The sequence below is a fragment of the Bactrocera latifrons genome, unplaced genomic scaffold (assembly GCF_001853355.1).
Source record: "Bactrocera latifrons isolate USDA-ARS-PBARC rearing strain unplaced genomic scaffold, ASM185335v1 scaffold_23, whole genome shotgun sequence".
Classification (NCBI taxonomy): Eukaryota; Metazoa; Arthropoda; class Insecta; order Diptera; family Tephritidae; genus Bactrocera; species Bactrocera latifrons.
In genome coordinates this window covers 567,084-592,656 of record NW_017535852.1, presented here as the reverse complement: position 1 = coordinate 592,656, position 25,573 = coordinate 567,084, and the positions used below count along the sequence as shown (strand labels likewise).

General features: G+C 35.3%; 1 protein-coding gene across 3 annotated transcripts in view; it reads right to left on the bottom strand.

Annotated features, from left to right (window-relative positions):
• LOC108968822 (glutaminase liver isoform, mitochondrial) overlaps positions 1–25,573 on the bottom strand; it is a 61,931-nt gene that overhangs the window by 15,572 nt on the left and 20,786 nt on the right. For all 3 annotated transcript variants that reach the window (XM_018933111.1, XM_018933113.1, XM_018933114.1), the window contains one exon: positions 12,161–12,261. In XM_018933111.1, the coding sequence (XP_018788656.1) occupies positions 12,161–12,261 (101 nt within the window). The remainder of the gene's footprint in view (positions 1–12,160; positions 12,262–25,573) is intronic.

Sequence of the window (25,573 nt, the reverse complement as noted above, 5' to 3'; positions counted from 1 at the left end):
ACTCTTTTATTTGGTATAGTTCGTATCCACTCGTATAGATACTTATCCCTGTGTACCTGTCCAAAGCATTCCTTTGCCACTCTTCTCTGCAAGGGAGCGCAATATTGTGAACCAAATTTTAGTTTAATAATACGGAAGATTCGCTCAGTCTAAGAGCTGACTTCGCTGCCATTTGCTTATAGAACAAATCTGTGGGCAGTAGATGTAAAATATTGTTTAGTCTCTGACTTGGTGTTGCTCTAAGTGCTAACCATAAATAAAAAAATATAATTTTGACGATTTTTCGAAATTCGAAAATTTTCGAAATTTATAATACACCCTGATTTGAATTAATATATGTATGTATGTATATCGAAACTCCCAACTAAATCGCCAATTGCAGCAGCCAAAAATATTTTCAGAACACCCTAAATAAAATTAAAAGTATTCAAAAAATTATAAAATCCCCTAAAACTCACAAAACAACTGTAAATTTGTCAATGAAGCTATCATAAACATACAGACATACAATTTTTCACCGAAATGCAAAACTACGTAAGCAAAAATAGGCTCGCGCTTTATAATCTAACTGTGTAATGTCTAGCCGTGTTATCGCGTAAAAAATTCTAGTTTATCTTCCATAAAACTGTGTATGTATGTGTGTGCCGAAACAGGTAGTACAAATATTTATGGGCGGTGGAATTAGAAAATAAAACTCATGACTTTGAGTCACAAAATTTTATCTAATCAGTCGAAGCAAATAAAATTTAAGAATTACGCCTTGTCTATACGAGTATGAGGACTGGTTAGTGAGCTACTGTAATTTAAAATCACGTATTATGCATTTTTTTTAATTATGGAGATCATAAAGATTTCAAAAAGTAATGAATGAATGATTGTGCGTTTCTAAAAATAACCGATAGCCCATGATGCTAGTGCTGCGTATTTTCTTAAGTTTGTATAATAATTGTATTATTATGTAAGCTTTTATAAAATAAAATAAAAAAAAAAAATAAAAATAACTTATTTTTTTTTTTTTTTTTTTTTTTTTTTTTTTTTTTTTTTTTTTTTTTTTTGTAATATTAAGTTACAAATCCCAACAGCCCGGTATTTTACTAATAGCTGATAAATTTCTGAATTCTAGTATTTAAGGTTCTAAATTTTTTATAAATTATGTCATAGTTTGTTTATTCAAAAAATAAGCAGACTTCGTCTACAGCAAATCAGAGGCACGTAGCCGTAATCCGTTAACAGATTTATTGAAGGATGTTTATTATAATAACATTATATCTACAACTGCAGTTGTGTATTGCTCTTTTATATATTTATTATATTTTGATTTTCACTCAGGCAGTGAAAAAAATATAGCAGCCATCGCGGAAAGTGTACATGAAGACCGTGGAGAGTTGATTCGCTGCCGTTCGCAGCAGCTCGGACTGACGTATGCAACAATTTGGCGCATTTTACTTCGAGATCTTAAATTGAAAGCGGATAAATTACAGCTTGCGTAAGAACTGAGGCCGATCGCAATTTCCAATCGACGTCGAAAGTCTCTTGAAAAGTTCAAAGAAGATCCGTATTGCCGCATCTGGGACAAAAAGCAACAGGAAAAGATTCAAGAGCTGCCATTTCATCCACAAAAACAACAGTTTTATGTGCTTTGTTGGCTGGTGAGCCCAAATATTTCCATATTTCTGCAAAAATGATGCTGGTGAGAACGTAACCGTTAATAGCAACCATTATCGCGCCACTATAGCTGACTATTTGACGCCTGAAATTGAATCTCGTGATCGCGACGACATTTGGTTTCAAGAAGCCGGCGCTACTTCCCACACATCGCATCAATCAATGGATTTATTGACAGTGTGATGCCACACTGTTTGGCTTTTTTCTATGGGAATATGTAAAATCTAAAGTCTATGTGGATAATGACGTGTATCAATCGCAAGTTACCAGTCGAAATGCTTGAACGAGTCAATGAAATCAATTGATGTACCATCTGAGACCTGAGATCTGAGACGAGTTCGCAGATGAGCTCCATGCCCACATATTTGCCTTAAACAAAAACATACCAATTGCCATAACTAACCACTAAAATAAGATACAAAGTTTTAATTTGGGTGAAAAATTTAAGAAAATGGGCTTGGCCCCACACACTTAGAGGTTTAATGTACAAAACTTTCAAGCTAAAATAAAGAAATAAACTCAAGACAAAGTGCTTGAGTACCCCAACCGATAAAGCGAAAATGGAAGCCCACTCCAAATAACGGTACTATTTTAAACGCCAGAGACATTAAATTTTACCCCATAGGATAGCATGAGAGAGCCCTATGGGAGCCGCGATCGAAATTGGACGATGGGAGAAATTCCATATTTCGGAACCTGCCCGACCAATTTCAACCAAATTTGATATTTGACATTCTTCTGTTACAGTGCGAGAATGGACCAAATTGGACCTTGAAGCATGCCTTCTTATAACCAAAAATTGTTAAAATCGAATTAAATTCTTTAAGTCTCTTGGTACCGAATATCTGGATTCCAGTATCTATAGATGAATTTTTGCCGAAAATATAAATCACTGTATAGGATTTATAATTGAAATTTAGACGAAACATTACTTGATAAGTATAAGTATGTCTGATTGTCAAAGAATAGTTAAATCGTGTCAATAATTTCCTAAGCCTAATACAAATATTTTCGAACTTCCAGGTGATTTTATACCGCACATATCGACCAATATGTGAGTTATCTTAATTAGAATGAAAGAGCGTGTTTTCCTCATAACAGTGTATCTTTGTAACTAAAATCCTGGTTAGGATGGTCATCGATGACATACTATATACAACGGTAGGTCCAAGAAACATGCTGTTTCGAAGGGGTCGGACCATAAGGAGAAGGGTGTCACTTCGGCAATTCGATCTCATTCGTAAGGGAGTGGGTGAAAGTGTTAATGGCTCCACTGAAAATGGCGGTGAATGCATGACTGAAATTTGTTGCGTCTGAAGTCTAAAGTTTTATGTCGTCGACGTAGTTTAGAAAATACTTATTGATGCTCCTAGGAGGCGGATCCGCTCCAAGTAGCTTTTCTGCGAAAGCACCTCAACAGAGACTGCTTGCACAGGAGTTCATTACGTTTTCGGAGCATACGAGCCTCACTATTTAGGTGTTCGATGGAAGACATCAAAAGGCATTCTGTCGTAGTTCGGAGAGCAGTGTTCTGACATGTTTGTGGCTTCCTTGTCTGCGTTTCACTGCATCCATCCGGCCCTATTGATGCACGTAGTTCAGGACCGGCCGACGAATTGCCTTGTATATTTCCAACAACGTTTTTTTTTTTTTTGCTGTTTTCTTTCCCCAACTGCTACTATCTACCGACTTGAAGATTTTGTTGCGACTCTGTAATTTGGCAATAAAGTAAAGGAGCAGAGGCTGTCGAATGTCATACTTAAAATCTTAGGGTTATTGACTTTCGGAATTTTGACGCCATCGACTGCAATATTAAGATAAAGTCTGTAGTTCTACTTTCAGTTTTAGAATATGTGAGAAAGTGAGAAAGTTCGCGGGAAGGTCGAAAAGATAGCCGCTTATATTTCCTCACAAGCCATCGATTCCATTGTCAGACGTCTTTATCGTGCGCATAAGGCGATAGAAATAAACTTTTGTATTCTATTCAAAACGGATTATTGTTCACCGAAGAGCTATATTCTTCGAAAAAACTTGATTGCTTTAGATTGAACAACTATATAACACGCTCTCAAACAAACTGAACGGTCAAACTAAAGTTCTCCGAAAATCCTTTTTTATTTGATAAGATATATTCACGAAATTGAGACATATTACTATATAAGGCCAACCTGCGAATTCCAAACTAATGCTTCATATCAAATCACTACATCTTATAGCTGTGATACAAACGGACCGATCAAAATCAATTGCTTCTATGAAAAACTGTTTTGTTTGAAAAACGATGCAATTTCAGCAATTTACCTTAAATATTTGGACACGATTTTGACAAAAGTCGACTTTTGTTGTTGCATGCAAATGCCCTGCACCAACTCGGTCAGCACAGCTTCATCATAATGATCCACTTCTAAATTCTCGTTTTCATCCAACTCCTGAGCCAGCACTTTATCGCTCAGCATTTCGGCGCTAATCAGTTTCAAAGAGTTATCTAGCTCGTGGAGGTTCTCATAAGATTCGGTGCGCGAGTCACTATATATACTTCGCAAATCGCGGCCCGTCACTGCGACTTCGTCAATCAAGCTTAGGAAATTCATCTTTATTTTAACGTAATTGTTTATTGTAACAAAAATAACAAAAAATCGAACACAACTTTTTGGAGTTTTTGTGAAAATTTCAGATTTCTATTTTTATTTTTCCAAGTAAGACACACCGCTTTTCTTGCTTTTCTTGCGCTTCGCAATTGAAACCGTTCGTTTGTGTTATCCACTGCAGACTTTATACTCAAAAGTACGAACTTGAATTTTATAGGCGTTAAAGTTGGCCAGTTTCACTTTGCTCTTTGAAGTTCGCAAATATTTCGAATAAATATGTTAATTGATATTAATTGTTTAATGCTTTTAATTCTTTAACACACAAGCCTTGCGTATAACACACGCTTTCGTACAGTCAAATCAAATTTTATTGCCCAACTGCAGCTTATATATAAATTGTATTAGCTTTTATTAACTCCTCATTAGCATGAAATTGAAAAATCACCCAAGCTGAGCAAAACTGGCAGCCAAACGTGAGTAAAAGATGAGTTGTGCTATTTTTATGTGCACACATAACACAATATATTAGTGTTTATGTGTATGTAGCTAGCTTAAAAAGTTTAATCGAATTTTGAAGTCTCACATTGGTTACTCATACGCCATGTTGGCGAACCTAAAGCGCTGAAGCTGTGCAGATAATGCATTCAGGCGCATGAGTTGCGTTTTTAGAGCAACTTTTTTGCAAAATTTATAAGTAAGCATGTTGAGATAAACAATAGTTTTTACATTAGGTTGTCAAATATATCCCGACCGCCTTTTTGTCTTTTGAATTTCTCAGCTATGTATAAAACGCTACAGAGCTCGTATCTGGCAATACTATACATCTTTGAAAGGTCTTGACATAACGTACGAAACGACGCTATGCATGATTAGTTTGGATATTGCGTTCAACAGTTACAGACGTGTAAACATGGAGTGCACTAACGCCGAAACTCGCAGTACTTTAAAGTTTTTCTACGTTAAAGGCAAATCCGCTGGAGAAATGTTCCAAGAGATTAATGGTGTTTTGGAGGATGGTACTCTATCACTTCGAACTGCGGAGGAATGGCTTCGTCGATTCAGAGCGGGTGAAAACGAGAGCATTGATAAGCTAGCCGGCGGAAGACCTGTGACGGCGAATACCGAAGAAATCATGAAAACAGCTTTAAACCATCTTCAAAAGGCGGGATACACAAAAAAGCTTGATGTTTGGGTGCCGCATGTTTTGAGTCAAAAAAACCTTCTAGACCGAATCAACGCCTGCGATATGCTGCTGAAGCGGAACGAACACGACCCATTTTTGAATCGGATGGTGACTGGCAACGAAAAGTGGATCACATACGACAATATCAAGCGAAAACGGTCGTGGTCGAAGGTCGGTGAATCATCACAAACAGTGACCAAACCGGGATTGACGGTCAGGTAAGTTTTGCTGTGCGTTTGATGGGATTGGAAAGGACACATACACTATGAGCTGCTCTCATAAAGCCAGACGCTTAATTCTACCATCTACTGCGAACATAATTGGCCAACAGACCACACACTTCGTTGGTGACACGTCAGAAGTTACGGGAGCTCGGATGGGAGATTTTATCGCATCCACCATATAGCCTGAACATAACGCCAAGTGATTACCACCTGTTGTAAAGTTGAACTCAAAAGAGGCTTGTGAAAAGTGGCTGTCCGAGTTCTTCGCAAATAAGGATGAGAGCTTCTACGAGGGGGTTGTTATGAAGTTGCCGTCTAAATCCGATAACTGTAACACTTTTTATAAAGCATTGAATAAAGAGCAAAAAAACGGGAAAGATATATTTGACAATCTAATATTTATTTCGGAGAGACAGACGGAGTTCTATTTGGCCGCATTGAGGCATTCGCGTGAGAACAATTTTTGGAATCGGCCGGAATCGTGGCAGAAAAATTCAGGGATTTTCCGATCTCCACACTTTCGCTTGACTTTGTGGCATACATATCGAACAATTAAGACATTTGAATATCATTAAGTGAACAAAGTGAAGTTTATATTTAATAGCCATTCACTGCGCATATAACAGCAGAAATGTTTGCGCAGGGTTGCACGAATCGGCTAATATTGGTTATTTATCTCGGACAAGCAGCAAAATATAAACATTAATATTATTAAATATTTACTGAAACAATTTTCAAAAGTAATTTACGTCAATAGGATTAGTTTCTATTAAATGTTCTGGAAATTTAAAATAAAACTCGATATAACTAAATATTTACCAATCAAATTTACTAGAGCAATTGACGTCCGTTTTGCGCCTTTCTTCGGTATTAATTAAATTAAATCAGATTCAATATTGTTATTATAAAATGTCTAATTGCTTAAACCATATTTAAAAGCGTTTATTCTGAAATTACTTACACAAATACCTACATTTAGCCTGTGGATGTGGAAAATATTTTCAGAACAATAGTAATTTTGCTATAAAAAGAAACTAAATCAAATCGGTTTACTCGCCTGTACTGTGTTAATTGGAAACGTTAATTATTTCGCAAAATATTTGTTTATAAAGCATAAGGAAATATATTTTTTAATATTAAATATTTTTATCGAAGGCACAACATGTTGTTGCCTCATCCACAAATCAACAGCCCTATTATTGTTTTATTATTCCAAAACGCAGACAAATTAGTTTTATAGGCAACAAAACATGTCATGCAACAAAGAAAACATATTTGAAGTTCAAATCGAAAACAACTTGATAATCGTTAGTACGCAGTGTTGTCGAGTGAAATGCGTTTGAACCACGTTGGAGATGTTTATATTATAAATAATTGCCCAATACAAGTATGGTCCGTCGCATAGGTGTTTGCTCTTAATTTATAGCAATGTTTAATTGTCAAATAAATTTATTCGCCCACTTAAATGTTCTAAAAATAGTGAGAGAGTTTTGTTTACAAATTAAATGCACATTCCGTTATCATTTTGGACGTGCGGACACGATGGCTGCTACAAATTGCCGGCTGCTGTCGTTAGGTGAAGCAATGGCTGGTCTGCACTTCAACGACCAAGCAATCTGAGTGGTCTGCTAGGATTTGAGTGAGCCTCAGCTGATTGATTAACAAAAAAACAAAGTTTCATCATTGTATGGATTTAATTTTTTATCAATTTTCGGCAAGGGTTGTCAAATTCTTAGGAACTCTTACCAGTTCATTAGTCATAGAAGAAAATATAATATACTATATATTTTTTTTATACTCTGAACAGGTTATATTAATTTAGGTTAGGTTAGGTTGATCTGTTAGACCAATAAGCCACGCATACACCAGTTTGGTCCTTGCGATATCAGATGGAGTTTTGTTACTAGATCCATGAGGAGTAGCCTCCCTTGAGGATACCTGTGCTTGAGGCGATTTAACAGTCGCTGTGGCCTCACTATCGATACCTCCTCCAGTGGGAAAAGTGCACAAGAGATGATCCATTGTTTCCCTGTTATCCTGCTCTAGACATTTCCTGCAGTCTTCTAGATCTGTTAGCCTCATCCTGCGAGCGTGTATCGCCACCAGACAGTGACAGCTAGTATTAGGTTTATGTTCCTACTGTCTCTTCTATCCAGTGGGAATAGGAATTATGTTTTGCGCCCAATTAGCTCGTTCCATCGCGTTTTGATTTTCTTTACCATGGTTCTGTCCAGATCGTCGTAAAGGCCATGCATGGTTTTCCCAATATTGATGACGTTGTCAGGTGTTATCCGTACACCATTCTTGGCAATCTCCGGCCGATGCCATTGTCGCCTGGTACACAGTAGAAGTGAAGTTGTTTGCTTCTGTCAACCCTGCTTCCCCAAAAACTTCTGGTTAATATTCGATGCGAGGTTTCTGCCTTGACTGCTGCTTGGCTGTCTAAGAAGATGTTGACGCTGGTATTGCTTGCAGGTTCCTGCAGAGTCCTTTTGCAATGACAAACATCTCAGCTTGAAATATATTGCAGTCATCCGACAACTTAAAGGGCTGGCTTATGTCTAACTCCAGACAGTATATTCACGCACAAGGAACACTCAGAAGGAAAGTTCGAAGATAAAGTACGTAACGGCTGTATTTTTTATATCGTACTTGTGATTTCCAATATGAAGATCTACTTTTTTCTAAGTTTTTCTACCTAGCAGCTGTCACTTTATTTATACTACGGTTATAAGTGCCTTATAGGATTTGGTTTTTGTTCATCGAGAGAGGTCTTTACTTCTCAATTGCCGAAGTAGTACCCGTTCACAAGAGTTATGCTGCGTTGGATTTCGAAGCTGACGTCCTTGTCGGTGTTAATGCTGGTTCCAAGAGTCACGAAATTATCTACGACTTCGAAGTTATGATTGTCAAAATACTGTTTGCTCGATGACAGCTGATATTTCGTCTTGCCCTCGTTCCTTGCCAGACCCATTCGCTTCGCTTCCTTATCCAGTCTGGAGAAAGCAGAACTAATGCCACGCTTGTTGAGGCCAATGATATCAATGGCATCGGCATACATCAGCAGCTGTATGCGCTTATAGAAGATGGTACCTTCTCTATTTAGCTCCGCAGCTCGAAGAGATCCTTCTCGATCCTAACGGAGCTTTTGGTATTGCTTAACTTCGGCTTACACAGCCGTATTAGCTTTGAGGGAATACTTTGACTGGTTGTCTTGTGCAATAGTTTATGTAAAATTTTGTGAAGGTATTTTTTCCTGCAAGGACTTTTTGGAAGAAAAGCACGTGTGCAAAATTGATATCTTAAAAATAGTCTGCCAACCTTGTCTTGACTATCGGCTAAATCGACTCAAGTCGGGACGCTGATCAGTGACATATCTACTTGTATCTATATATTTTAAAAAAGTATCAGATATTTCCTTTTGTGTTACACATTTCCTGATCTTACTGCTATTTTTCCAAACTCTTATGTCTTCATAACCTCAGTTTTAAAGTATACATTTCCGTCTGTCCGACAATGTTGTTGTGCTGCTACAATTTGCATAGCAATAAAAGCTATTGTTAGGTAAGTATATAAATAATTTCGCACGGTTTGATATTTGCTTTTGGTAAGATTAGGAGAGCGCTGCTAAAAATAGCAGCATTTTCGCCAAGTCGCTAAGCTGCAGTGTCAAGTCTATCTATTTTTGAACAATCTGCTTTTATTTATAAATGTGTTAAGTATAAAAATAAATCCCGGCTTAAAATTAGCTCAAGCATATGATTCGCATATAATGCCTTGTCTACAAATGAGTCTACCTGAAATATTTGTCTTGACTAATTCACAATATTTACACGCAGTCACGTCGTGTTTGAGAAATTCTATTATGTATCTTTATATAGCAAATATATATATATATATTTCGTTTGAAAAGTATCACTTTCTGCGACTTTTAATAGTTTACCGATTGCCGCATCAATCAAGGCGTGCTCTTTGCTTAATATTTGATGTAGTACTTTCAATCAATCAATGAAGCTTGACGAAGCGTATTCTGTTTAATATTGATCTATTAAATATTTGCGCATTTAATGCACTATCGTCATGGCAATAATGATTTGTTATAGTCGCTGGCAAATCAATTAAACTGCAAATTGATTGAATGGACAATATTATGCCATTGAAAGTGCCAAAAGTGGCCTTGGCAATAAGACAAATGAGATATTTTTGCAGCTTTCTGTTTAAATTTATATATTTTTTCCAATAAATATAACTGATTTTAATTAGACAAATAGTACATGTATATGTGATTTCAATAATTCGTAAGTTCAAGCTAAATTTGTTTTTGTACCATTTGTATTTCAACTTGGAAACACCGCTTTCAATGAAGAAGTTCGCTGTTCGGATCTTCCTTGATATAGAAGGAACTTTCAATAACGTCTTACAAGAGGGAGCAGTTACAAGCTCGGGTGGTTTTGGGACTGAATCGAACGGGGTAGGGCACATGCTCGGCGAAATGTGAGTAGGAGCACCACACGCACAAGTAGGAGTTCTTTCTATGAATTAAGGGCATCCTGCTGGAAAAGCTTGAGGATCATGTCTGCCGGGTGATATCCTTGGTAGACAACGTAGCACTCATGGTCAAAGGAAAGTTTTTGTGTTCCGTATACGAAGTGACAAAAGTGTGTCTCAATTATCTAATGGAGCAGCCGAAAGTAGCCTCGCCATCAGTCCAAATAAAAATAAGAAGGCTTCATTTACTTCGGGTATACAAGATGCCGGAGGCACGACTGCGATGAATGAGAACTAGCCTGCGGATATAATGAAATATTAAAATATATTCCTGGATAGGAAGTTTTCATGGCAGCTTGATATAGAAGAGAGAGCAAAGAAAGCGTTGATTGTCTTGTTAAAGGTGGAGTCTCTAACCGAAACTAGTCATCTGCTTCTACGACACCATAGTCAAACCCATTATGTTCTACGGAGTCTTTGCTTGGTGGAAGGTCCTAGAAAAGACCACACTTGCAAGGAAGCTCTAAAGCGTTCAACTAGCCGCGCTGATCAGCATATGTGTTGCACTAAGATACACTCCCATCATGGCACTTAATGCCATTTTGCGTAAAAGTTGCTATCAGAATGAGAGAATCTGGGTTTCTAAATGAACACATGTCTGAACATTTGGAAATCCCACACGCTTTGACTTTATATCAATTCTTTTGGATCATGCAGTCTCTAAACCAAACTGGGTGGGTTTTTGTCTGCACATATACCGGCAAGCGAGCTGTGGGTGGGAAAGAGCCATTGGTGGGGGGTGAATTTTTCTACGTATTGATGAAAGTTTAGGGAGAAAGGATCCCTCTATCAACTTCAGTGCAGATTTTTTGACTATTGCAGTGATTTTCAAGTCGAGTTTGCTGCCATTAAGGCGACTGTAGATTTATTTCTCCGGTGTTCAGCCTCCTTCATAGAAGTGACTGTCCTCTCTGGTAGCAGGGAGGGAGGTCCTCTCATTGGTAGGGACTGACTATTATTATTATGTATGCCAGGCCATAGCGGAATAGCCGACAACTGTAAAGCTGATAAGCTGTCAAGGAAGGTAGCATTGGAACGGGTCTACTCGTGTGTTCTACTACTGGATAGTTGGGCTTCCCAGGAACTTTTGGGCTTAAATCGATCGTAAACGATCCAGTGAGCGCTTTGCTTTCAAGATCGATCGATCGTAAGCAATCGAGTTGCCACGCTTTGGGAACTCAAAGCCTACCACAGTGCTGGGAATAGAATTAAACTGAATCTAACCACAATTACTAAAATATCGATTCACATGGAATTCGAATGAAGTTTAACTCGGTAACAACATGACTTCGTGAGCCTTAAAATTCAAAGGCAAGGCCTTTGCAAAAATCTTCTATGGACAACACTCATCTCCTTTGTTCATTTCTATGATAAATTCCTTTATATTACTAGGTGACATTTGTAGAAAAAAAAATCATATTATTTTTCATAAAATTGTGTCGAAATCCTTCTCGTTTTTGGAAAGCATCAGAGTCAATATTTTAATCCTTCTAATGTTCTAAAAAAAAATGCCATAATCACCTAAAAGTATGGAACCAATATGTAGACTTAAATATATACTTCTATATATAGAAGGGTTTGGGGATAGAAATCGGTAACGGTAGACATTCAGCGTGACGTCACAGCACCACTGGCACCAAACAATTTGAAAGCAAGCAATAAAAAATCAAAAATATAATACAATAATATAAAAGATTTTAACAAAGTTTAGCATATTTTTTGAAACTGCAAAATTAGTTGCTTTATGCGCTTTAAAACAGTTTTTTTGTATTAGCTAAAGCTTTGTATATTTATAAATTAGTACGGATATTAAACGAAACTGATATTTGTTGTGCTTTGTAAACCCAACGTATACTATACATTAGATATTAAACAAGGTTCGGAATGCTTTAGTATATACATATATATATATATTTATATATGTGTGTGTGTATACATATGTATTATTTTACCGCATGCCGTCGTCTCTGCCGGGTGTATGGCTGGTATCGTAAAAGGACAATTTCCGATTGGCAAACACTAGATTTAACAATGGTGCGGCGCGTAGGCGTTTCTGCAAAAGACAGAGGAAATTACAACAATGTTAAACGAAATTTGATATCGAAAAATATATAAAAATACATACATACATATGTGCTTATATATAGAATATAAAAATAATAATATATGAGAACCGTCATAGACAGACTTGATACTGGATTAGTGATATATTTCATGACATACATATGTATGTACTAATGCTTGTTGACAGACACTCTGTGTCGCAAAAGGAAATTGCTTATGCTTTCCTTGTTTTCCCTTCTCTCAACCACGCATTTGCTTTTCTTGCTTATTACTTGCAATTTGTGAAATGAGCAAAAGTGCTGCGAGTCGCACCCTGTCTAAGCCGCTTACCGATTACTGTAATTTGTGCACATTGCCGACAGAGGTTAAATGTCAAATAGGTCATCGTCACCATCTAGCAGTTTCGTAATGCGAGGAAAAAAATATGTCATGCGATAAAAAAAATTTGGCGCGACTAAGCGCTCTGAAAAAAGCAACAAGTAGAGAGTGATTGAGTGAGTGGAAATTATTGCGGACATTTATAAAGCAGTGTAGTATAAAGGTAAAGGTAATGATAAAGATATATTTAAGGATAAAGATTAAGATAAATATAAATATAAAGATAAAGTTAAATCAAAAGATAAAGATAAAGAACCCAAAACCTTCGATAGTTGATTTTATCACATAAATTTTGAGGTTATGTAAACAGACGTTAATACAAAAGTTTCAATCTTTTTATTACCTACGACTTTGCCTCATAACTTTTTTTTTTTTTGTACTACTACTTCCGCCACAAATGTAGATAAACCGTTTTAATCCTTAAGAATCCAAACACGCTGCCCTCCTTCCCCTTCCTGAGTTCAGATCGCTCGTAAACTATTTTGCCTCTAATATTTGTTATTTTATCTATTCTTTCCAACAGATTTCATTTAACTTTCAATTTTTACAATTCTTAAAGACTTCTCAGCTAGTCTTTTACCCAAATTTATAATATACATGTAAGGCTCTGATTAAATGACCAATTGAAAGAGCGAGTGCAAGTTAATTAATGAATATTTATTTAACTAAGTTAACAATTACTTTAATCTGTCTATAGTTCTCAGAGATCTCAGTAAAATGGTACAAACTCCTTTTAATTCTGTGCTTAAAAGATTATGCAAATCTCTTTCATTTATACCGTCGAATTTTGTCGAATTGAAGAACTAACCACTGACTGAAAAATAGCTTGCAAATTATCAAAAACGGTTCTAAAAGACTGAATTAGTTCTAGAGGCTCTCTTACAATCACATTTATTGAAGAAGGAACTCTCAGGACTCTTAAAACGCTATAAGAAAGTGGCTTATTTAATAATTGCTTTAAACTGTCTTGAAAATAGAATTTTTGTCCGGTAGAGATCTTAGTATAGTCGTACAAACGCCTTAGAATTCTGTATCTACAAGATTATGCCAATATCTTTCATTTATACCAGTAGTTTGTTCGATTCATCGCTGAACAAAGTTTTTGGAACTTCACTAGTTGTTGATTGAGAAATCTGCTTGCAGAATATGAAAAAGTGGTTCATTGCATTTTGGAGTAGACTCGGGAAATATTTCTAAGAGTTTTCTGTTTAAATTGCAAACACCAAAGATAAGTTCCAGGAGTATTGCAACTGATATGACTTTGATCCAATCAAAAGGGTATAACAGTACATGATTTTTTTAATTTTTTTTTTTTATCAGGAACTTGAGTTTAAAACTAAGTTTTAGATACGCATGCAAGACTTTCATCCACGTTTAGCAGCTGTTGTGAACAGTCTATGGATTTTAGGAGAGATGGGCTTGACATTACCTGCCAACCTCATTATATTTCACCTATATTACATATTTCCATGCTTCCGTCATCATCCTCATATCGCTTGGAATCGTTTTCACGCTCACTGCCAATTAGTTTGCTGTCCAACAATTAACTTAATTTGTCTATCATTCTTTTATCATTTTGCAATAACACCAATAATGAATCGATAAAGCCATCACATCTGACGGACGCTATTGTGTGCCGTTATGAGTGAGTAGTAAAATGTTAGAGAATATGACAGAAGACAGCAGCAATCATACAGGCATACAAGTATACACATACACACCTATATACATATAGATTTCATATATATACATAGGTATAGTATATATACGTAACATATGTACTAAATAAAATGCAAATAGTACAAATGTAAACACAAGCAACAACAAAGCAACATTGTTCGACATTGAGTTATTAATACAAAATACGGTGAAAAAAGATATTGGCAAAAATTGGCATAACGGTTTTATGAGCATTCACTTATATATACATATATGTATAGATGTATTCGGCTTACGTTTGGCCTTAAAAAGCTAACCTTTAACAAAAACTAAAGTGTTACTGGAAAAATTTAAAAGATAATTGAAAGATTTTCCAAACAGCAGTAGAGGAGACACAATCATAGTCATGGCGTATTATAATTTGTTAGGATGTAAGTTTTAAAACCGATTAGTAAACTCTTTCAAATCATTCCGAAGTAATAACAGAAAACAGGAATTTTCTATTCTGTTTATTTACTTAGGTACAAAGCTATTTCAGGTAGATGAAAATCTTAAGACCCTGCATTCATTATTGCAGGGAAGATAAAAAAGCAGGACTGACGTAGGAAACGATTTGGAGCATGTTACGTCGAAATCTTAAATAGAATAGACGTACAAAATGGCGCTCTTGAAAAGTTCCAAGAAGATCTGACGAGCAGAATTTAATCAGTGATGATACCATTTCTGGCTTAAAACAAGCGAAATTGCCGCATTTGGAACGAAGAGCATTCTGAACAGATTGACATTTCATACAGAAAAAACAACGGCTGGCGTAATCATCGGTGTAATCATCAGTTCATATTTTCTTAAAAATTAAGCCGGTAAGAACGTAACCGTCAATGGTGACCGTTATTGCGCCGCCATAACCGATAATTTGAGGGCTGAAAGTGAAGCTCGTGATCTCGGTGGCTTTTGATTTCATCAAGACGGCGCCGTCACTTCCCACACATCGCATCAATCAATCGATTTATTGAGAGAACACTTTGGTGAGCAGATAATTTCGCGTTTTAGGCCGATCGATTGGACTTTTCTTGTGATGATATGTAAAATCTAAATTCTATACAGACAATACCGCTTCGATTTAGGGCTTAGAGCAAAACATCACTCATCTCATTCACCAGTTACCAGTCGAAATGCTCGAACAAGTCATTGAAAATTAGACTCAACGAATGGAACATCTGAGACCTAGTCACGCCCAATATTTTACAGAAATAATCTACAGAACATAAATAAATAAGAATGTTCTTTCGGACGATAACAAACATTAATCTCTAAATTTGAAGTTTCTGTGTGTGTTTTTTTTTTTTTTTTTTTTTTTTTTTTTTTTTTTTTTTTTTTTTTTTTTTTTTTTCTAAAGTAGGGAAACTCGAAATGGATCACCTTTTATATGGGCTAAACGATGAAAGTGTATTCATTGTAAAAATTATTTTTAAAACCGGATAGAAATCCGTTTTATTGAGTGCTCTAAAGAAGATTAGAAATATTCAGTTGGTTACTAAGTACTCACACGAACAAGTTGATATGTTATCTCTGACGGATACACACATGTAAATACATATATACATATGTACTTTGGCAGATTCTCGGAGTAAAGTCCATCGACAAATTATTTCTTGTGCTCATTTCAGTTATTGTCAAATTTCGCCACCTGCCCTATTATTCGTTGCTTCTTTTTCTTTTTTTTTTTTGACTTGAGCAGAAATGGCGCAAGGTAACGAAATTGTGTGACTTAATATATTTATCTGCAGTTGACATCAGAAAACACAGCTACTAAGTGTTAGTTCTATTGAATGGCCCTTGCAAACGATGAATGAGCTTTTAATCTGCATACATATGGTATGTCTCTATGTAATTATAAAAAATATAGTCGATGAAATATAGTTGGAATTCAAAAAAATATTTAACTAATTATTTTTCAAAAATCTATCCATGTTTTAGTAAAATATTTATCTGCGGTGCGTAGTTAGACCCGCTTATGTGTGTCGATTTCTGACCTTACTATATACATACATATAATACAACAAATGCAACGAGTAGATGCAAAGTCATGTCTAAATGTCAATGTCAAGAGTTGCACAAAAGATTCATTTTCAACGATATTTTCAACTTGTCAAAATACTCAAAAAAAAAAAAAAAACAAGTAGAGAAATATAAATGCCACAGCTGAATGAATAAATTTTTAAAGAACAGGTGCGAAGAGCAAAGTGTAAAGTGCATTAATATGTACATACAGGGTTCTGCATTAGCGACAGTTGACACAGAGTCTTAAAGAAATGGTTATTATAAAAACAAAAACCAGAAAAAACTTTAACTTTCAGTTGCAGGGAAGCTATAATACCGTTCACAAATACAAATGATAATATTTTGACTGGTATGACAGCTAGAAGCTATATTTGGCCAATCTGAACAGTTTCTTTGCATATTGCACCGTTGCCTTCGACATCAGTCCATGCCAAGTTAAAAAAGTTTTCCGTACAAGACTTTTATTTTGTTCGTTCAGTATATGTATGTATATGGAAGCAATATGCCATGACAGTCCGATATCGGCGGTTCTGACAAATGAACAGCGTCCTGAAGAGATAAGAACATTGTAACATTCCAGATCGATATCTCAAAAGCTTAGAGACTAATTCGCGTAATTGCAAACACCTCATAATGTTTCTCAAAAAATCGTACGATTTTGTAGAAAAATTCTGCAGAGTCGCATCGAAAGCTTGACGAGGCATATAGTGATCATACTCTATCAGAAGCAACCTACAAAAGATGGTTTCAACGGTTCAGAGATTATGATTTTGATGTGAGAAATAGAATGGAATGGAACCAGGACAACCATCAACATCAACTGCAAAAAAAGATCGATTTGGTAAGAAGGCAACGGCTCTATGTTCGGTGGGATCTCAAGAGTGTGCCATATCACGAGCTTCTAAAACCTGGTAAACCTGCTAATACTAATCCATGTATTGATCGAAAAACCACAAGAATGGATCAGAAGAGACGGAAAAGTAATTTTGTTACAAGACAATGCACCTGCCAGGGTACTTGGCCAACAGGCAGAGTCAACAGACTTGACCCCTTCCCATTACCGTATGTTTTCATCGATGGTACATGCATTGGCTGAGCAGCACTCGTATTTCTACGAGGTGTCTGATTGGTTTGCTTCAAAAAGCGAACATTGGTTCATTATACCCTGAAAACCCTATAAAGTATATATATAAATGATCAGTATGTGGAGTGGAGTCGATTTAGCCATGTCCGTCCCTCTGTCCGTTCGTATGTATATATGTGAACTATTCCCTCAGTTTTCAAGATATCGTTTTGAAATTCTGCAAACGTCATATTTTATTCAAGAAGCTGCTCATTTGTCCGAACTGCCGATATCGGACCACTATAACATATAGCTGCCATACAAACTGATCGAATCAAGTTCTTGTATGGAAAACTTTCACATTTGACGAGATATATTCACGAAGTTTGGTATAAATTGTTTTCTAATGCAACAATGTAATCTCCAAGGAAATTGTTCAGATCGGTTGACTCTAGCATATAGCTGCCATACAAACTGAGCGATCGGAATCAAATTCTTGTATGGAAAACTTTCACATTTGACGATATATCTTCACGAAATTTGGTATGAGTTATTGTTAGTAGAAATAATTTAATCTCCAAAGAAATTGTTCAGATCGGTTAACTATAGCATATAGCTGCCGTACAAACTGAACGATCGGAATCAAATTCTTGTATGGAAAACTTTCACATTTGACGATATATCTTCACGAAATTTGGTATGAGTTATTGTTGGTAGAAATAATTTAATCTCCAAAGAAATTGTTCAGATCGGTTAACTATAGCATATAGCTGCCGTACAAACTGAACTATCGGAATGAAGTTCTTGTAAGGGAAACTTTCACATTTGACAAGATTTATCCACGAAATTTGGTATAGATTATTTTCTAACACAACAATGTAATCTCCGAAGAAATTGTTCAGATCGGTTAACTATAGCATATAGTTGCCATACAAACTGAACATCTAGTTATTAAAGAAATTAATTTGTGAAGGGTATAGTAGCTTTTTCTTGTTTTTTGTTTTAATTTCTTATATTACATTTAGATAATACATATATCGCTAGCTAATACCCATCCATATCGAAACACCCTTTATCTACATATACATATGTATATCTACCTACATGTGTATTTGCCTGGATATTCGTGTTTATTAGTTGTTGTTTTCAATAAATACCAAACCTAATGATCACGAGACTATATTATATATGCTGGTATATTTATGTTTATATATGTATATGTGCTTGCATGTTTGTGTACATAATTACAAGTGCTAAGCAAAGGTGTCAAAATCTCTTTTTCGCGGCTGCTGAGAGTTGTCTAAACAAATAACAGCTGCTTTCGCCAAATTAAAGCAGTTTAGAAAAAACAACTACAAGAAATGTTTACAAAAATATTTGCACAAATACACACACCCACATAGTAGCTATCAACATACTGCATTTAAGCACAGATACGTGTGTAAAAGTTATTTTTCTGGAAGTTGTTGGGCTCTGAGCAAATAATTGAAGCGCAAATATTTTCTGAAAATGCCACAAAATAATTTAAATACATATACATACATACATATATATTTATTATACATGCCCGTGTACATAATTTCAAATCCAGAGCGCTCACATGCCTCAAAGTAAATAAATAGGTGCCTTAGTGTTTGTGTGGAATGGGGCGTGCTTCCCACTTGTAGTTGTTGTTTTCTTAAAATCGCAACTTTTTTCTGTTATATGTGCAATAACACGATTGTTTTTGTTATTGTAGCTTTTAATTTTTGGCACACATGCTTAGCAGTCACTTGCTCCATTTCATTTGGCGGGGCACCCGGCAGTTGTTGCCTCACTAATTTGAGTTCTCTCTAATTCTTACATAGTTCTGCGCTTTTTGTTGCTTTTTCCTTCTGGTTGTTTTTGTTTATTTGTTATTTTTTTCAATTTTTGGCATTCGTTTTGATAACGTTTCTGCAGTTGTAGATAGAAATAACTCAAGTTTGTGTGTGTGTGTGTTTTTGCGGTTTGGTAATTTGCAGACCACTTGGCATGTTGCTAAGTCGAGCATTGGACATTAACTTAAATAAATTTATGCATACATATATACATATGTGCATATACACGTACAGACATATATATATATATACACATATTTGTATGATAAATAGAATTGATGTTAGGCGATCGACAAAATCTTACCTCGTGCTTTTGACACACAAAGCTTTGCAAGACTGGTGTATGACATAGAAGCACGCATACATACATATAAGATTTTGCTATAAAAATATGGTATTTATGGGCAAATTAAACCGCCGCCATTGTATGTACTCATTTTGTTTTTCGTATATACACCGTTACGTTCGAGTGCACCGGAAATGGCGCAAATTATAAAATAGAAAAATAATTAAAGAGGGAAAAATGGGAGAAACAAGCATATGGGTAAGTGTGTATGTGTACACGTATACATATTTCTAATTATTTGCAGTTCTTAGACTTGTTGTTTATTTAAGCAAATCACATACGGGCACAATGAATTTTGACTTGAACTCAACGAGCGTTTAGCCACACACCATTAACCGTTAACTAGCCGAATGCTTATACGTAAAATTTAATTTCTATGATAAGTAAAGTAAGATCGCTGTGCTATTTCCATTTGGGTTTATTTTTATATACTTAAAGTTGATTTTATATTTGTAATTTTTATATTTACTACTAGTTGGTATTTGCGAACAGGTGGCAGCGTCAACATTTTGTTTTATTTGTTTTATGAAATCTCTTGAAAATCACTCTGTTGAACGGCATGAGGTATTTCTAGACTGATATGAATATAAATAGTACAAAAGTATGGCAACGCAAGCATTAAGTATACATAAACGAAAATAATAAGATATTTATGAATAACTTTTTTCAAAAACACACTTTCTAAACAGCTTTTAAAAAAATTATTTTAAAATGTTTATTTATATTTTACTGAAATTCCTAACTAACTAATTTAGTTTTTATGTCATTTTATTTCAAATCAGGTGGCAACACTACTTATTAAAAATTGTTCGAAAAAATTTTGCTAGCCAATTTCCATTAGTTGAAAGAAAGTTTTATTTGTAGTCAGGTGACAACACTGTTTAGTATTCTATATACATAAGCAACAGCTTATTAAATTATATTTAATCTTAAATATTGCTTACTTGAACTAATTGCATTAGTTAACATGTTTATTTATTGCAAAGCAGGTGGCAACACTTTTTAATAAAAGTCTTTTCCGAAAAAATTTTGATAAAATTGGTTCAAAGAAATTTTTATTTTATGTCCAGTGGCAACTCTGTTGAACCAAATTTTTCAAAAAAAAAAAAAAACACTTTCTAAATTGCATTTTTTTAAATTGAAATGTCGGCATAATTGTCTTATTCTTTTAAATCCTATCTATCACATGTGGCAACGTCTTACATTTTGAATAAACAACCGCCAATTCAAAATCTTTCTTCATTTCATTGGTTAAAAAAAAAATTATTTTACGTCAAGTGGCAACTCTGCTTAGTAAATTTTTTTCAAAAATAATTTCCAAACAACATTTCTTCAAATACAAATTAAGCTCGCAATAATTTTCATAACTTTTTAAATCCTGTCTATCACATATGGGAACGTTTTACATTTTGTTAAACAATTTAATTAGGTATTAAAAATATTTCAAAACCTTTCAAACTATTTCAAAAATTTATAAATCCACTTAAGTGAGTTTTGTGTGATGAAAGCTCGAAAAAATTTAGTAATATTATAGAAAACCGTTAAAGAGTTCATTAAACTTATTTTCGAAACTTCAACCAGAGGTTCTGTAGTCCATACTCTCAGCAATAACGAATTCCTTAAGTGCCGCCTTCCTTTCGTCAAATCCAGGTCAGCGATTCGAACAAACGGCTGGTATAAATTAAAGTGACTAACGTAATACATAAAAGTTAGAAGTGAAACCACTATAAGCGTTAACAAATCTTTCAGGAACTGTGTTTCGTTAAATCTTGGAGGGCAACGAATCGAACAAAGCACTGGTATAAATTAAATACACTGACTAATCTATTGATCTGTAGCAACTAATACTAGCATTAACAATGCTTCAAGCACTTTTTTCGTTGCACTACATATTGGAGGTCAGCAACTGGTATAAATTTCATTGATCGGCATAACATTACGCGTATAATATCATTAAACTAGCGTTTATACCACTTTAAGACACCTGCAGAAACATTACTACTCTCAATTCAACTGCACAACTATATTGTTGTAAATCTTTTGACAAGAAAGCAGACCTCATACATTAGCAGATAGGTGATGAATCGAACACCCGTAAACAAACTTTAATAGAAACCTAGACAATCAAGCGTCGTCAGATTCAAATTTCGGCCTCAGCATAACTCCGATTTGTTGAAATGTATCACCTAAGTTTAAAGGATATTATAAAGTAAAGAAGTACTGAATGTTTTTTTTTTAGTTTTTTTTAGAAAATTTCATAAAAGGTTCAATTGTAAGTGAAAACTTTGTAAAAAAATAAGAATTGGCTTTTTTTAATTATTCTTCGGAAAACGTTTCTGAAATCATTTAAATATCAAAACCTATTCAAATTATGAGTCACTCGCCTCGAGTTCATTCTACAACCCATAAATATCACTTGCCTTGTGCGAAACATATTTTTCAAATGACAGATTTTTTCACACCTCTCTGACAACTTTGAATAATTGTCTATTTATGTACATATGGTATATGGTATATGTATGCATGTATGTAGTCCCGGTTTCGCACAACATCCCTTTGCAGTCTAAACAATTTGCATAAGGGTATAAATAGATCATACGAGCGCTGTGTCAGCTTTTATTGTTGTAACATTGCAACGTTGTTTCTATGTGTTAACTAAATTTTAATTATTTGCTACTTAAATAAGTTAATGGAAACTGAATGTTGATCAAAATAAAAACAAATAAGAAATTACTTCAAATATGAAATGTGTGTGTCACTTTAGACCGTAAAAGATTTAACTTAAAGAAAAAGTAAGAGAAGCATAGCATTGGTAATTGTTAATTTTTAACAAAAACTAAACATATAAACTTCGTCTGCCAAAGCCAGAATGCCGACCACAAAAAAAGTTTTCATACAAGAACCAGATTTTGATCATTCAGTTTGAATGGTACCTACATACATATATGCTATAGCTATCCGAACTGTACAGTATATTCGGGAGATTGTAGCGTTGCTTTGAACCAAGCACGTTCCATGACGATAACTTGGCAAATGAAAGTATTTTCGGTGCAAGGGCTTGAGTTTAGTTTACGCTTTAATTGTCCCATAATGACGGTTCCTACAAAGTTCGGGTATATACAGGCCGTCAACCAGACAAACATGGCTAAATTGTCTCGAGTCAGTATCTCTGTCGTTGCGTTCTGATGTTACAAAATAATCACTAATTTTATTGTAAGAAAATGAATTACTCGAAGTATTGCCCATCATTAGTCACAATTTATTCCTATGATTCCGGCAAACCTCGAATACCATTATGATAAAACTTTTTATCTTGTGATGCCATCCTATAACCAAGTAATTTTTCGATATCGTGCCATCGAACGGAAGAAATAATAATCGATTGGAGCAATATCTGGAGATGAAAGCGGATGGCGCAGAACTTCCTATTTAAGCGTTTTAAGTTGGGTTTGGGAGTGTGAGCCCGAGCGTTTTCATGCAGCATAGACACTTTGTAGTCGCTCTGAAATGACTTGGTGGGTGACTGACAAAGCTTAAATAAGCTCTTTTTGCATTGCATATAGATCCTTATTGTGCAAAGTCTCCAATTCGCCACCTTCGAAGTTTTTTAGCCTACTTCACGCGCACAGTCATTAATATCGAAATCTTCGTCTTTAAAGTTGCTTCACTTGGGTTAGCACTTCCGCACACTTTTTAGAGTTCTCGATGGGCTTCAGCTGCCGATTTCTTCGACTGAAAGATGAAAGTTAACACTTCTCGTAAATGGGAATTGTTTGGCAAAAAAACCGGACATAATCGCACAACCAAAAATATATGACACATAAACTAAGCCTCTACTGCGGAAACGCAGTTTCTTTTTCAAAAGTCTAGGTTAGTTTATGTTCATGCTCTGGATATATTAAAGTCCATCACTACTCATAAACTGGCTTTTCGAAGATAATTTCTATCTAGTTATACCAGCGATTCAACAACTACGTACTGCCAGGTGCGTCATGGAAAGCAGGAAAGCAGTGGAAAGTGGTGGAAACTGGGCCACAAAGCATCGAAGGCTATGAAATAATGGACGAGATTGCCAAGAATGACATACTGGCGGAGGTATCGATATTGAGCCCACAGAATCTGTTAAAATTCGAATCAAGCACAGGCATCTAACAGATGACTACTCCTTTTGGACCTAATAATAGAACTCCGTCTGGTATCGCAAAGCATCAAAACTGGCGTATGCGTGGCTCATTGGCCTACCAGACTAGACTAGCCTAACGTACAAGTATAACAGTGATATTTATACCACATATTTTTCATAAATTATACTCTTATAAAATATATTTTTGGTGTAATATAATAAAGTATTATTTATTTAATTACAGAGGATTCTGATTTTAATTTTTATTAGAGTAACTTCGGATATTATGGTATACCTATTCCTTTTTGGGTCATAACTCACAAGATACGCACTTTAAGCTTTCCAAATTTTGTGTATATTATCAGTGAAGTATTGGCTACAAGAATATGGAACAAGAATTGCGTTACAGTAAAAAAAAAAATTATTTATGAGCAAATATATAAAAAAAGTCAAAAATTGGCACTTCGAAAAAGGTGCGGGTAATTTGGTATACATGGTTCGTTKAATATGGTATACTATACCATATTACCCTACCWATATTACGGCTATATATMAACCAAAAAGATAGTTATCTAGTAAAACAAATGATTAGTTATAGTGAATTTTTTATTAAAAAATTTAAATAAAATTAACAATATAGCCTCCTTGGCACCGAATTTATGTCAAAAAAGCCTTTTAGGCTAACGAARAAACCAAATTCATTCTAAAAAAATGTATAAAAAATTTTGTGTTAAATTAYRCTTGTTAATGAGCGAAAAAGCATTTCTTAGCTTAGATGCAAGAGTGGCAAAGAAATATGGCACTTCTTTTCGGAATGCAGTTATCGTGAGCCCAGATTATTTCGCATTGTAAACAAGAGGTCCATGTTTGATCTTCTGCGTCGTCTTCCCAGCGCCCATTACAGAAATTGCACAAACTTTTTTTTGAGGGAGGAGCGTCAGGGAACTCTTCCTTTCCATCGGATTCATCTAAATATACGCTTTGATAAGAGTCAGTAGTAGACTCACGCCGTTGTTTTTTGCGAGCACATGTTTTCTTCTTTTCGACTGACTTCAATGTCTTAGACTTACGTTTGTCTACTTTAATCGAACTTTGTTGCAGCTCTGCTTTATACGGAGATGTGGTCAAAACCGTCGGCTTAGATTTGATACCTCTATTGCTTACGGTTCTTCGTATTTTTGGCGGAGGAGAAATCTCCCAAGGTGTTATATGTTTTTTAGCTGCATTCAAAGTAACATCACTTGTGGAAAAATGCTTATAGAAAAAAATATAGATAAAGAATTCTCACCAGCATTTGCAACATTGGCAGAACCTGATGATGGAAAGATACGTGGTGATAATCCAGTGCTTGTACTGGCCACGGAATCTTCGACTGCAGGCAGTGAACCTCTAGATTCAGGTATAGCTCTATCCTTATCTATATYCTGGACTGAAATGCAATCAGTTTGCTCATTTTCCATTTCGCATGYTATGAAATCAGCTTCCGAAAAAATCTGTTTGTCCAACGGAAAAATTCCAGTACTTCTGAATCCACTGATAGCTATTTGCCCAGTTTGAACGCGCAAATAAGCTTTTGTGAACAGTCCAACCAAATCATATAGAGTTACCTTCCGTCCTTGATCGCGTGTAAAACGCCTTACTTCGTCACTWTRGTATACCTWAAGTGGACCCATGAAAGTTTTGTCCAATGGCTGCAATTTGTGTGTAGAGTGTGGAGGCAAGGAGAGAATAACAACTCCATTTTTACGGGCTAAGTCCAATAATTCAATATTTCTCGTGTGACTATAATGCCCATCTAAAATTAGTAAAATG